Genomic DNA, 15,620 nt, shown 5'->3' on the forward strand with positions numbered 1-15,620 from the left:
ATCTCCCCACCCCAACAAAAAACAGAAGTGCATGCTGTAAAGTAATAAATAGGCAGGCTGCTATGTGAGTGATCATGTGATCTCCAAGCATCTCTCACACACACACACACACACAACCACAGCTGATTGGCAGGCGTGACACCAGTCGGTGACACGCCAATGACTTCCTGTCACATTGTTTGATTGGCAGCTAGGGTGTCCATCCACCCATTTTGAGCATGTTCTCTCTAATTATAAAACAAAAGCAAAGTCTGGTCAGAAGACAGCGTAGTTTTTGCATAATAAATTGAGAGGCAGCTCCTACACAAAACAAAAGCTTACTTGTTTTAGAAATTTGATAACTCTTACTGCTTGTGGTTGTAAGGTTTTCTTTTAACAAAGATACAAAATTGTCCTCTCACTTATTTTGCATTAGGAAACCTTTGAAATCGTGTTGTTGTGGACCATTTGGATTTAGGTGCTTGCTCCTGATGAATCAAATGTCATACAAGCAACGAGGTGGTGAATATTTTCTATGGCCTATCTCATTTGCAAGAAAGTAAATAAGTTTTACTGTATGTAGCTCTCCTCAACCCCACAATGGAGCTAGCCAGCCTTAATGGGCCCCGCTGTTGAGAGTGGATAATAGTCTCATCGATGGAACATTTTAAGTCGACCAGAGGTGTCACATTTAGGCCAGCTGGCGAGAGAAGAGCGTGAGGAAGGAGAGAAAGAAGGAAGTGCACGCACAGCTGCAGAACATTAGCAGGGTACGCACACCGCATACGCGCACCAATGATTCACGCCGACCGTGAGCCAACGATGTGACGACCATCTGACTCTGTAACCAATCACAAAGTGAATATTCATGATCTCTGGCCTGCATATTCTTTCACATTTATTTTTACCAGTCTTAGTTTGCATGTGTCTTTTTGTAAAATGTACTCATACACATTCTCGCTCGTGCACACACGCATACACAGGCGCAAACACCGACACACACAGACACGCACGCATGTGCGTACACGTACACACAAACGCATACACATGCACATACACAAGTGACTAGCATATCTGATTGGCAGATGGCAGCAGTCTAGTTGACAGAGCCAGCTGTCCACTTTCATTTTAATGAGTTAATGTGAATTAAAATGGATCTGCATTGAAGTCTTTCTGTTAATGTGGGCTTTATTTGAGCAATACTTTGAGAAGTCCATCAAGAAAGAAAAAAAATGCACTCTATTTCCTTTCTTTTCAGATGGCGCACGAAAAAAATGAAACGGTAATTGCGGGTAAAAGCAAAAAGTGTGATTACTAAATATGATTAATATAATCGCACCAAAAACCAGACGCATTAGGAATACGTCTGACTATATCACTGCCTTCAGTGCATTATGGTACACATTTACCCCAGAGCGAATGTGGCAGGTCTCGGCCGAGATGGAACTCTGAGCAGCGTCAATTTGCCCTCTTAGTCTCTAACCATTACATGCAATCAAATGCAGATAGAGAGCTGAGGCTTGAGGGAAAAGAAAGTCAGGAACATTTTGAATGATTCTAAGATTACTGTGCTACAGGGCTGAGCTACAGCAAGAGGCACAAAAAAAAGACCACCATTAAAATGAGATTAAATATAAAGGTCTCAAAATACTGTATTCTTTGGGGGGGATGCACGGTTTACGACAGAATTCCGTTCCGTGCCAGTGAATCATTTATGATCTTTTTCAGACCTAAAACCTGTACATCTCAATAACAAAATAAGAGATAATAGACGCACATCTGTTCACACAATTACAAATAGGGACATGACTGTGGTCAGAACAAACCAATCATGTTAAATGGGAATCAACACACACCTGCCACCATTTCGAGCGCCTATGATTAACCCCAAATAAAGTTCAAATGCTCGAGTTGGCTTTCGAGTAGTCAAGTCAAGTCAGTTTTATAGTCAAATATGCTTTATGTGCAACATACAGCACAGATGAAATTACTTTCCTCTCTCAACCACACTGCAAACATGTAGTGCATTGAAACACACACAGGTGTTGGAATGTCATTGCTCATACGTAAGAAACGTTTACTCTCAATGCATGAACAAATATGATGAAAAAGATGTCATTGTGTCTCTGCATATTTATCCATGGAGTTCATTTTTCAGAGTCCATTCCGTTATTCATATAACTCTGATTTTGTTTATTTAACCGGAACGATTCCATTTTCACCTTTGTGAATATGTTTTTCCCTTCGTCACCACTGGCGTCAACTTTGAATTAGAAAAAAAAAAAAAACATACTAGCATACTTGCCCAATTTAGTTTGTGTTGTTCCAACATAGCAGTATAGGAAGGATATATTTCGATATAAATAGCAACTGTGGGGCCCAATGTGGCTCTGCCAGATGGGTTTTTTTTGTTGTTTTTTTTGAAAGACTCATTGTACTTCACCGAGACAGTTTTCTAAGCAAAGGTGATTTAGAGATCGCGTTACAGCATATGCTTTTCTACAGATGTGTATCAATGTAATGGTCATGTGAAAATCCCAGTTCAATAACAATCATGCTTCGAGAAACAAATACCTGGTATCAGGGTATAGAGTCCACATTGTAAATAGAAACAGTAGGCCTATTCAGACTCTGTATGTGCCTACTGTATTCTGCCTCTCACACTGAAAGATTCGGATAGTGTGAGTTAATCACACCGAATAGCTCTAACAGATAATTTTAAGCACCTCTTAAAGAAATTGGGGCACCGCTCTTAGAGTGGTCTTTGTGTGCTCGTGAACACGTGACAACGCTTCACAGGGGTAAGTGCTTGGTGTGTTGACGTGTGCAATATGAGTGGATGGGGTGATCACATACTGTGCTTGTTTATTTGCATTGACTGAAAAAAAGAGGTTACACATCCTGAATTCCAAATCATCTTAGCTGACATTATTCTGTACTGAATGGGGCACGTTAAAAAGGCGCACCAGGCGAATGCAAGATATACAGTGTTAAAACTGTATATGGTACTGGAATCTGAAACATTGAGGGAAAACAAAAACATACATGTAAGGCGTGCATCTAATTCCCGCTCATGTGTCACGTGCCAATATGGTTGCAGTCCAATTGGCAAACGTTGTCCATGCATCCATTTTCTCAAGCGGTTTCCTTCATCAGAGTCACGGTGACCGTAGCCTATCCCATCTTACTTTGGACTAGGCACCAGCCAATCGCAGGGCACATCTCGTAAAACAACCATTCAGATTCACATTCACACCTATAGTATGTGTAATTTAGAATCTACAATGAAGCTAAACGCATGCCTTTGGAATGTTGACAGAGAGCCAAGTAGTAGAGAACATGGACCACCACACAGGAATGCCGAAAAACAGGTTAAAACGCAAAAATATCATACCTGTGAGGCAGATGTGCTAACCATGGGTGTCAAACTCCGGTACTGGAGGGCCGCTGTCCTGCATGTTTTCCATCTCTCATCAGCAAGCTCTGCAGAAGCCTGATATCGATCTTGTTCATTTGAATCAGTTGTGTTGCAAAAGGAAGGGGGAGATGGAAAACATACAGGACGGTGGCCTTCCAGGATTGGAATTTGACACCTATGTGCCAACCATTTGCCTAACGTGGTGCCCTGGGCTGACATTGTCCGAAACCAAAACTACTTTTTCAAAGTGGTAGTCCAAAAAAGCCAGCACTCCATGCTGCACATTCCAAAAGCAACGAGAAATAAATTGTTCAGAGTTGTCCGGATTGATTTACAAAAATGAACTCTTGTTGCTCTGACCGACCTTGATGTCAAACTGTTTTGTGGCCCAACTAAATAACTTCGGAAGCTCATAGAAGGCAAAAGAAATAAAATGTTGATCGGGCTCTGGTGGTAGTGGAGCAAGTTCAAGTGGATTAATCAATTTATTGTGATTCTGGCAGTTCTTGCAATCAATTGCTTGTTGTGCCTGACACCTGTGACAATCACTCAACATGCAGACGTGCTGTCATTTTTTTTTTTTTTACTTTATTGTATCTTAGCAGGGACATTCATCAGTTTAAGTGTCAAGCTGTTATTTTAAACCCACTGACATACGTAAGAAACGTTCACTCTCAATGCATGAACAAATATTATGAAAAAGATATGGCAAAAAAAATCTCACCGCAACAGGCCAAAGCCTATTTTCTTAGACTTCTTTTCAGTCTCCTCAGATTCCTCTGCTTTTTTCTTCTCTTTTTCTTTTCCTTTGCCTCTGTTCTTATCCTTCTTCTTAGTTTTGACTTTCTTTTTCTTGTCCACTTTAGTTTTCTCCTCCACTGGATCCCCTAGCCCTTGGCGCGAAGAGCTACTTGCTGGCGTTTCCCGTCCTGAACTTTGCTCTGATGCATCTAGAACAGAAGATATCGGAATCACAATGAGAACTGGACAGTGTGGAATCGGCGAACTAAAAGGCACTGGTGTGTTTCTAACGATCAAATACCAAATTTGCAGCAGTTAAACACCCTTGAAAATCAATGTCACTTTGTTGACCCAAAACACTGTGGCTGTTGGCTAATGTTGAAGTAACAGCATATATTCGGAAGGGCAGCATGGTTTTTAAGTGTATATCACATCTGCCTAACAGTTTTTAGGTTTGGGGCTCGAATGAGAGCTCCGGCATTCCTGCGTGACGTTTGTATGTTCTTTCCGTGCTTGTGAGGGATTTCTTAGCAAACTCCTGTTTCCTTCATTTCGAAAAACGTGCATGTTAGGGTCATTGAAGACTGTCAAATGTCCACAGGTGTGAATGGATGCTGCTTCTAACCCAAATCAGTTGGGCAAGGCTACTACTTAACCACGACCCTGATGAGGACAAGTGTTACAGAAAATGAACAAATACCTCAGCACTATGCTTTATTACCCAACAGAGATATGGAAAAACAAGAGTAAAACAGGTGTTCTTAAAAGTAAAAAAAAAAAATACAGCCACACTTGAGAACACAGTTGATGCATCTCTTCAAGTATATTCAAGTATATTGTCTTAGTTTGCTGTTGACCCACTCCCGAAAACAAATTCCAGCATGCTTACACTTGACAGCATGAATAAAATCAGTATCCATGTCCAATCATCTGTCATTAGTACAATATTTACCATACCTAAGCAAATATTGTTTCTGAAATTCTGAAGCGCATCATTGTGAGGGCACTTTCAAGGTCTGTTCTCTGTCAATTAACAGCGGCTTCCAAAAGTTTTGAACAATTAGAAGCACGGTGACAGACAGGGCCAGTGCGTGTGTGCAGTGTTGACATGCCCTATTAGGCCCATCCTGTGTGTAGTGTAGTGATCTGAAACAGGCCATCTCATTACTCTGGTGGTGACTGATAAGAGTTTGCTGCTAATAACACCACTGGGAATTGAGCCACACCTCACAATGAAACAAACCAAGCAGATAGTGTTTACCTCCTGAATAAATATTTGAAGCTAAAGCCCGACTAAATATTGAATCATATGCTGAAGGGCAATCTGCTGCATTGCTTCATACTGTTTGTGTTGACAGCGTTGTGGTATTCTGGTAAAAATCCTTTTTCTAGGTCGACAAAAAAGTGAAGGGGGCATACACGGAAAATGGATGAAAAGTAGTAAGTATACATTGATCACTAGGTCAAAGAAGCGGAAAAAAGAGGAGCAGTGAGGACATGCAGGATAAACACTGCAAACTATTAAACACGGGTAAGATATCATGGCTATGTCCAAATCCCCAAATAATTAATTGTTATATAATAAATCATTTCTACCTCAATGATAAGGACAAAGTCAAAAAACTGCAGTGAGTTGTGGCAAAATGTTGTCCAGAGACACCATTGTTGTGTTTGTCTAAAATGTTGATACTTCACATGTTCTCCCCGAGCCTGCGTGAGTTTTCTCGGGGTACTCCGATTTCCTCCCACATTCCATAAACATGCATGGCAGGCTGATTGAACACTCTAAATTGTCCCTAGGTGGCAGTGTGAGCGTGAATGGCTGTTTGTCTCTGTGTGCCCTGCAATTGGCTGGCAACCGGTTCAGGGTGTCCCCCGCCTACTGCCTGAAGACAGCTGGGATAGGCTCCGGCACTCCCCGCGACCCTTGTGAGGATAAAGCGGATCGGAAAATGGATGGATGGATACTTCATGTTGATTCACACTGCTATGAGCAGTTTGTATGTATGCTAAAAATGTCAGCAGTAGCACCATTGATTGCATCTATCCATCCAGCGGTTTCCACACCTCACCGCTATGAGAGAAACATGCTAAGCACAAGAACACTAGCTGCGATGGCAGTGTAACTAGTTGCCAAGGTTCTGAAGCCGCCAACATTGTAAAGAATTTTACACACATTGATTAGTTTGTTTCAAACTTACTGCGGTTTCCGGCAAATTAAACTTACTGTCATCGTCATCGGGTGGCCCGTCATAGGACTTATCGATAGCTGCCCTGAAGCTCTCGTTGCAACCTCTTCCTCTGCCCATATTTGGACGAGGGCGATGGAAAGGTAGGAGTTCAATCTTTCTATTAACTTCAGACATAGCAGTTTGCAAACTCTCCAGTGAACAGGACTTTTTCAAGCCCAGAGTGGGACCAAGTCCAGCAGGGGTTTGTGGAGCTAAAAGAGAGGAGTCAAACACAAAGGTACAGTTATGAAGATGTGTGCTTGTGCTTCAGTTGTTAAAATGCTGCAATTTCATAGAGACAAAAAAACAAAACAAACAAAAACAGATTGTCAAATACGAAACACTCAGTGCAATTGTGTCTGGTGGAGATTAAGATGGGGACAAAAATACAGAACAGGCTGGCCAGGAGTCAAAGACTACGGCATGGATGGCCTTTTTAGAGCAACTGTGCCATGGAACCAAAACTGTGATCAAGTTTACTGTGGCATTGTTGAGTTTGTGATGGATGTGTTTTCTCGAGCCAAAGGGTTTCGCTATCCATCATTGCTGCATTGAGAGATATTACTGAGGGAGGAAGGGGAGCAGCAGAAGGAATGACGAACGGAACTGTAGTCGATTGCAAAGAAATATCCAAAGCCAAGGAGATTGTAGGTGTAAGTTGGACCATCTGGCAGATACAAAGGTGATGTGAAGTGTGTAACAGACTGGATTGCAAAGTTTTAACACGATCAGATGTTTAAAAAAAAAAAAAGAAAGAAAACAGTTGCAATCAGGGGTGTTGTTTTTTTCAGTGACTGGGTGGGAGTGTGGATATTCACCAAATAAGAAATGTCTGTAATTAAATGGTTAATAGTGTGACTCTTGTAGCAAGCAAGAGATGTTTTGTGGTTTGCACCTTACATTGGACAAAACTGATGGGAGGAATAACATCAAGGAGGGAGCAAATCAAGTTTATTCTCGAGAACATGGTGACAGAGAGGAAGGTGGGGAAAATGGAAAGTGGTGAGCAAGACTCGGCCTGCTGCCAGCTCAAAATACATTTGTACAGGTTAACATTATGCACGCACACACACACGTGGGCGCACACACAGGCACACAAACGCAGTTGATGGCTGCAGATTGTCGATTCGATGTCACTTTGATTCATGATAGCTAAAGCAGAATCACTTAAGATAATGATTCCCTATACACATGACTGGTCTTGCGGTGTTTGTATGTGTGTCTATTTTGTCCTGAGATTAGAAGGCTGATGACGACGTGACTGCTGCATCAATTTTGGCCCACCCACACACAGATTGCATGAATGCATAATGTCCTTTGGCTGCTGGCAGGCGAGATGGACAGGGGCTGTGACTGGTGATGCTCCCATCCATAAACACACCACACATTATGTCCAGATGCCGACTATAATTATAATTTAATGTAGACAATAGGCAGGATATTTATGAACATAATACGACAATTAGCTGCTGCCTTGTAGAAAAGATTCAACCGACTATCAACCTCATTTGTAGTTATTATATCATGAATTCACAGCATCAATGTTATGAAACAAAAGTATTTCGCTGAACATCATATCCGAAATGGAATTGTAGCTCAAATTTATAAAGACCAAGGACAGAAAAACAATCAATACCTGTTGGGACTCCCGTTTTATTGCACAGGTGTGCCTCAGGCTACCTAAAAGGATAAATCTACTCCAAACAGCATCTCGCTAGTTAATGGAATATTTTGGCAAAGGGGAAGTGCTGAGTAACACATATTTAGACAATGTGCAACAATATTTGAGAGAAAAAAAAAGCCTTTTGTGGACAAAGGAAATGTCTTCGATCTGTTGAGTTCAAATCATGAAAAATTGAAGCAAAAACAAAAAATGCATTTAGTGGGAGTTGAGCCATCAAACCATCTATTTGTTATGTAATGAATGTACATTTACGAATGCCGAACAGTGGTCGGAATATGACAGGGAGCCAGGTGGAACTGGGGATCAACAATTCTTGAGGATTAATATCTTTAGTTTAAGATATCCGACACAAACCTCTCTTAAGCGGTTTGTTACGTTGTCACTCAAACACACTTGCTCTCCAACACAAAGTATTTGTTCATGGCGGGATTTGTGCCATAAATGTAATTACTGCAGTCCAAATGTAAGATGATAGCATTAAGCTGCTTTTGGTGGGAGAGTGGGAACGAGAGAGAGACATGACGGAACAAGTGATTAGTTGGAAAGGGGGAGAATAGGGGACTGGCAGAGGAAAACAGACACGAAGACGATGGCACAGAAAGAGAAACAAAGAGCATGAGAAATTAAAGAGAGAAGAGGAGCGTGACAACGAGAGAGGAAGTAGGAGAGAATGAAAAAAAAAATAGAGTCCTGAAAAGAAAATACAATGAGATGGCCTGCCAAGCTATTCCAAAGCTATTTGGTTGGCATCAAGGCAATAGGGTACTTTCAAAGTCAAAATTACACGAAGGAGCAGCTTAACAACACACTGCAGCAACAGAGCCAGCAGACCTAACTAACAACAATCCTCGCTCCAAGAATGTCAAAACACACTAAAAGGAGTCTCTTAAACTGAGATGTAGCTTAGTTACAGACTGAGAGTCCAAGCTTAGCCTTTCCACATTCAAATGCAAAAGACAACCGGAACAAATAAACTGTGGGTATCTTATTGTGACCGAGTGTGAAATACAATCACGTCAGCACGCGAAAGTGTGCACATATGACACTAACTTGCCACTTACCACTCGTCTGTGTTGGAGAACTGCAACTTCCAACATACTCCACCTATTTTGTTTTTTTTAGTTGTAAAAGGTCCCCACCCAACTGTTCACTCTTCCTGTTCATGCTGTTTCTGTATCTGTAAAGCAGCCGGTGAGACAACAAACGAGTTGGGCCTGAATTAAATGTCCTTTCCGCCAGGTGCTGCCAAGTCAAGGAAACCTGAACAGCCAATCCACAACACGAGCTCCTTGAGACCAACCTGATGGAGCTCGTTGATCCATTTCAAAGAAACAATCTAAACATTGCCTTCCAAAAAATATAAGGCTATATTTAGCGTATTATAGATTATAGTAGTAGATGGGTTATCTGTTGCTGAAGTTGAGTAATGTATCATTGGTGGGCAAAAATAAAGAATTTTCAACAGGGAACAGCTTCTTGGGAACATGTTAAAAATATATATCTTGTCGATTCAGTTGTCTTCACTGAGCTGGAAGAATGGATTATTGTGACGGAAAGCAAAAGTGTTGAACTGGCGGCTTGATTTCAATCAAACAATAATGCACGTCTGCAGCATTTGACGTAGTGTTGGGCTTCACTCCAAATAAGAATAGTTCCTCTCCTTGTGGTACCTTTCAGAGGGAGGCACCATATTTCAAATTCCAATCTAATAGGCCAAGTGTAGGAGTTGGTGTCCCATTAGTTAAGAGGGGACTCCTGAGTGGCGGGATTTCTTTCCTACTCATCTGTACTCATTCTCCAAAAAACATACCTGAGATTCATTGAGGTACTGAAATTGCCAATCGTAATCCATTTGGGTTAGCTAGCCTAGCCTTTTGCTCCTTTTGCACCGCTTAGTGGTAAAATTTGAACATCAATGGATTCTTCACTTCATCCGTGCCTCGAGGAACAAACTGTTAGTACAAGAAGTGATAGCAGGCTTGTGTAGATGCTTAGAAACAATCCCTTGTATCAAGATGATCCTTAATCTGATAGCTCTAGTTCCACAACATGAATTTTAGATTACATCTTTCCACTTCTAATTCACATCTTAAATCACACCGAAAAAAACAAGTGCAGGATTATGGTGCAATGAGCAGTTTATGTTTCATTGGCCCTGGGCAATTTCTGAGAGTAAGAACACTTCAGTTATTAGTCCCTGACGGGAAATCCCATTAACCGAGTTTAAATGTTTCTAATAACCTCCTTACAGTAAATTAGGAAAAATACTCCCCCCAAAAAATCCAGAAACCTTGTAGTGATCTGAGGACATACAGTTGGTCTGGGATATTTAAGAATATTTGAATGATAATGATATTGAAATGTATTGCATTGTTATCTCTTACAATATAGTAAGAATGTATCAATTTCAGATCATGATACTTTGGTTTTACAACAGTGAACAAACAGTAAAGAAAAAAACAAAAGATACATATGCAAATCTTTTCACTCACTTCTCCATAGCCTCACTTAATCTCCAAGACTGAAAAATTAACAAATTTCATCGGACCACTGAAAATCATTGATGCGCACAAAGCAAACAAACAAGTAAATCAAACCGCAGATCCATCTTGATACACTTTGTCATGTTACAATTGCAACAACGCCAACATGAACACAGTCATCAATAAAATAAACTGATGAGCCATCAGAGAACAAGAGAGAACAAAAATGTGCTTTCAAGCTAAGAATACAATCTCCTGATTGCCCAGATCAAAGTATTCATTTTATATCAACATAATAAACTGCATATAGTATTTTTTCTCCCCCCTCACCACATGCAAATCTAGAAATCTAGCGGTGCAGATTCGCATCTGGAAAAGACAAGCGATGAGTTTTGACAACTTGTCGGTGTTGTTGGAGTTCATCACTTCAATGTCCACAAGACTTTCGCTTTCAGAAATTCTGTTACGTTTGATGCGACCAAGTTCATCTGCTTTACCGTTAAGATTGTAGTCGCCGCAGCACCACCGGTCTATGTCAGTAAGGAGGAAGAAACTGCAGTCACGCCATCATCTTCTGCAATTGAGTGACTTGCTTCTGCAGTGATCACCAGCCGCTGCGTGTTTCTTCCCCCTCGTGTGGTTGACCAGTACTCTCTCGCACTGCTTGCATCAAAGTACTTGAAGCAAAATCTGCATTTTGCATGTCTGTGGCGAGGGTCTTTTTTTGGGGGTGGTAAAGTTGAAACTTCACTTTCAAAACATTTCGTTAAGACTACTTTTCTGTCATTTTGTTTTTAAATAGACTATTTCAGAATCCGCGCTGCATGTACATCAAGGACCACTATTGCATCAAATGTATACAAACATGTCAATCCAATCCTCCTTAGACAAACACAGCTGTTTATAAATGAATCCATCTTATGGGAAGTTCCTGACAAATCAGGACAGAAACAAATGGCCTCCCTCTCTTGTTGCCTTTCTCTTTCAAGCATCATAACGTATATTATACACCCACATGTCATTGATAACTGCGAAGCAGCTGATAGAGATAAATGGGTGTGCCGGCACAAAAGGACACTGCTGACCATCTACTGATTACTGCTCACTTTTATTGGCTTACTGGGGAAGATGGAGAGGGGTCAAGGGGCATTCGCTATACAAGGCAAAAGCCAAGAGAGCTCCTGAACCGTGTGTGCCACTTTAAGGAAGATATGTGGGCAAACAAAAGGTTTTCTATTGCAAACAGACACACAATACAAAGAAGTTGAGCTACTTCTACTGCGTGTCTACGGAGTGTTGAGAAGCGCTAATGTGCAGTAATATACACGTGTACACAGCCGGAGAGACTTACAAAGATAGACTACCCTCTTGCTGGCTCTCTCGCTCTCTCAAATCAATACGTCAATCCATTTAAGCCAAACTAGGTGGGTTTTAGCGTGAATCCTAAGCAAAGTCGGCAAGAACCAGCAAGACAAGGAAACGATAGACTAAAAGGCGAAGACAAATCCATAAAAAAAGAAGAAGAGTTGACGGATGGTAGTAAACAATTGCAGAGGCACGAGGATACAGTGAGACATGACTCTCTCAAGATGTTTTTTTTTTTTTTTTGGGCAGACTCTAGGCAGTATGTGACTGTCATCAAAGTCAAAGTTGCACCAGGGAGAGATTCAGACAATGGGCTGCACCAGTCTCCCTCAGCATCACGTACAAACACATTTTCAGGGAGCCGTTGTTCATTCTAAGCCCCTCCGCCTGATTGTCAGCCTCTAAGCCTGAATGGTTTTGGCAAGAAAAAGACTGTGCGAGGGCAACTAAGAGCACAAGAGTGAGGACATTAGTGGTGGGTGGAGGAAGAAATAATTGGGGAAGAAGAAGGCATTAAAAACTCAACATTAAACCCAAAGCTGAAAAGTATTTACTCCAAATAGTAGGTCTGCGAAAAGGTCATTATAAAATGGATCGGTTGGACTTGTGCTGAGTGTTTTATTCCACCGTCTGGTAAAACATTCTGACACATATTTAAAATGGACTTTTTGTGCATAGCTGAATACATTTATCCACATATTCATATGCTCATTAGGCATGCACACACAAAGCTCTGGGCTGTTTCTACGAACATGGTGAAAGAAGAAAGATAACTGTAACTACTTGTTTTTTTTTGTCCCATCAGCAATATGCTGAACAGAAAGCTCTGCCCTATTTAAAGTGGCTTCAGGAAAGACACCAACTGCAGTTGAAAAAAAAGATTTGGATGATAAAATATCAGTGCTGATTTCATGCTTTATCTATTAGAAACGATAAGCGCAATCATCTGAATCATTGTGACGCGGGATCGCTGGTCGACCGCGTGAATATGATGCACATCAGTCGACACATTTCCGGACCGCGCTGTATTGAATTTCTATACGGTCTAATATTACATTAACGCGAGAGAATTCATATGCAATGAGAACTGCCATTTATGACACTCCCCCATCTCAGACTCTGCTAAATTACAATATAATGTGGAATGAATTATTTTCCAATGCATGATGCAGAATTTCCATCATCATCATCATCATCATCATCATCAGAAGACCATATGGAAAGGATGATCATCAAATGTGTGTTGCCTTTTGGGGTGTGGAGGTGGAAAAATCGTCGCTGGATGTAAAAGAAAAAATTCCCATAAATGACTATTTCAAAGCTGCTGATATTTTCCACAAGAGCCCACCCAACACTGCCCACTCTTTTACCAAATCCATATTTAACAAAAGTCCTGGTAAATCTCAAAAAGAATTGGATCAGAAATGCAAGTGAGCTGAGTTGTGTGCGGATGCCATGAATAATAAGAATAATAACAATAAGGTCAATATTTTCCAGCACGCAAAAAGCCATATAATCGAACATATTGTAGACTCCTGAGTCTAAATCCTGCGTTTCTACTTTTTAATTGTACCTCTTCATGTTCAGAGATTCACTTATTATGTTCAAACCCATCCACCAAACAATGTACCACTTTCCCAAACTCTGGCATATCAAATATGCAACAGGATTAAAGAAACAGGTCCAAACTAATGTTGGTAAAAGGTTCCATAAACGTGTTTTGCCCTCATCTGTTCAGCAGTTAGAAGAAAGTCATTTTGTTTTTATTTGCGTTTCAGTTCTATAAAGCACATGTTCCATTCCTCCCATGATTTTGCCGTAATGCACATTAGGCTTTCGTGCTAACTCGCCTTTGTTAATGGGTATGGACCTTTTAAATCAAATATAATAACGAGTTTAAAGCTGAGGACAAAGCAGAATGTGGAAAAAAGCTGAAAAGGTATTTTCCATGAAGGCTGAGGCACTCGACAGGAAGGAAAATTCAGTGCTCTTACAGTGCAGCAACGTAGTCCACCGTTATATTGGAGCTCAGAGTTAGAGGCCCCGGTTATTCATGGATTTCAAAGCCAACTGCAAATCGGTTTTTTTTTTTCTTTTCACTTTGAATTAGGGTCAGACAGGTTTAGTATTTTCACAGGTAAACTGACTTACACTTTTATTTACAGTGGTGACTTGAGATATGAGCGCCGTCTATGAGCGCTATATGGTGGCAGTGAACTCATCTCATTTAACAAGTGGCACTTTGGCATTTGAAAGCGCTGTATAAATAACGATTTGTTGTATTGTGCTGTACATTTCCGTATAGGTGTATTCTACGGCCCCCAGGCGGCTAAGGCATGCACACCAGAAGAAGCCACACAATGCCCATAGAATCGAAGTAAAAAAAAATGGCGAAATGTTTCTTTACTATCTATTGAAGTAAGTCATTGTGGTATATTTCGAGAAAGAAAATATTGAAGAGTGATGGTTTTCTCATTCAGTTTTTTTTCTGTAACGTACTCATGGTATTTGCATTATTTTCAGTGCAGAAAGATGATTTGAGATAAGGATGTTGTGAGTCTTCAAGCATGGTCGGGGAACTCAAGGCGTGATGCCTTCTGAATGTACATATGTGTTTGGGCCTAGAAGGTGTTCAGAGGTAATTTTGGGCTTAAACTATGAAGGGGAAAACATTTAGCGGGCGTAGCAGTCGTTACATGTACATGTTGAACTTTTCATAGGATTTGGTGGTACCCACCACAAAAGACAATGAGTTACGACAGCTTCATATAAGATATTGGAGAAATCTAGACTACACGTTTGTATTCAACATTAAACTATGAAAAAGTGTAAATCCATCAATAAATAAATAAACAAATAAATACATCTCCCAGGATATGTGTGAGTGTGTGTTGCCTTTTTGAAGGTGTAATTTATAGAAGGTTCCCTCACCTGCAGTGTTTTCAACCAGGGATCCTACAGGGATTTCATCTGCAACTGAAATAAAACAAAAATAATGAATCATTCTGACACGTGTTGTACGCACCAACCCCAGTTAGAAGTGGCTTTGGGGTTAGTGTCTCCACTTGATCTACACAATTTCCAATCATCATGTCCAACTTTCCAAATGTGCGAAAGCCCCTCTTCTCAAGCCCACCACCAATCTTGTCATCGAGACCATCTGATTTTTATTCCGGGCCGTTTAGTCAGCATCACGGCTAGCAAGTCATCTCATTAATCACTAGCCCTCACTTTTCTCTTTGAACATATCAGTCGAGGCTCTCAAAGACATCACTTCACTTTTGCCTCTTTCCATTCCCCCCCACCTATACAACGGTGTTGTTTCTTCAGCAACACTCAAACTAAACCAGCTGTGTTGGCCTTTTTCCCTTCGGTTGGACACCACAGCTTCCATAGTTGTCCCGAGTCAAGCTTTGCATTACTTTACACCTATAAAAAAGGCACTTTCGAGTTATTTCTGCCCTTGGTGGTGAAGAAATCCATGCGCGCACACGCACGCACACGCACGTGTCACGGCCCACTTTGTCACTCAAACTAAACCAGCTGTGTTGGCCTTTTTCCCTTCGGTTGGACACCACAGCTTCCATAGTTGTCCCGAGTCAAGCTTTGCATTACTTTACACCTATAAAAAAGGCACTTTCGAGTTATTTCTGCCCTTGGTGGTGAAGAAATCCATGCGCGCACACGCACGCACACGCACGCACACGTCCGCCCGCCCG

The 15,620-nt window shown here is 41.0% G+C and overlaps 1 protein-coding gene across 4 annotated transcripts in view; it reads right to left on the bottom strand.

Annotated features, from left to right (window-relative positions):
• pard3bb (par-3 family cell polarity regulator beta b) overlaps positions 1-15,620 on the bottom strand; it is a 124,847-nt gene that overhangs the window by 53,877 nt on the left and 55,350 nt on the right. For 3 of the 4 annotated variants that reach the window (XR_002169741.1, XM_019882422.1, XM_019882420.1), the window contains exons 18-20: positions 14,833-14,877; positions 6,366-6,581; positions 4,122-4,347 (exon numbers count right to left, since the gene is read on the bottom strand). Coding sequence is in view for 3 of the 4 variants with exons in the window: in XM_019882422.1 (XP_019737981.1) it covers positions 4,122-4,347; positions 6,366-6,581; positions 14,833-14,877 (487 nt within the window). In the remaining variant the exon portion in view is untranslated. The remainder of the gene's footprint in view (positions 1-4,121; positions 4,348-6,365; positions 6,582-14,832; positions 14,878-15,620) is intronic. The other variant, XM_019882421.1, reaches the window with a different exon arrangement.

Source organism: Hippocampus comes, unplaced genomic scaffold, assembly GCF_001891065.2.
Source record: "Hippocampus comes isolate QL1 unplaced genomic scaffold, H_comes_QL1_v1.1 scaffold111, whole genome shotgun sequence".
Taxonomy (NCBI): Eukaryota; Metazoa; Chordata; class Actinopteri; order Syngnathiformes; family Syngnathidae; genus Hippocampus; species Hippocampus comes.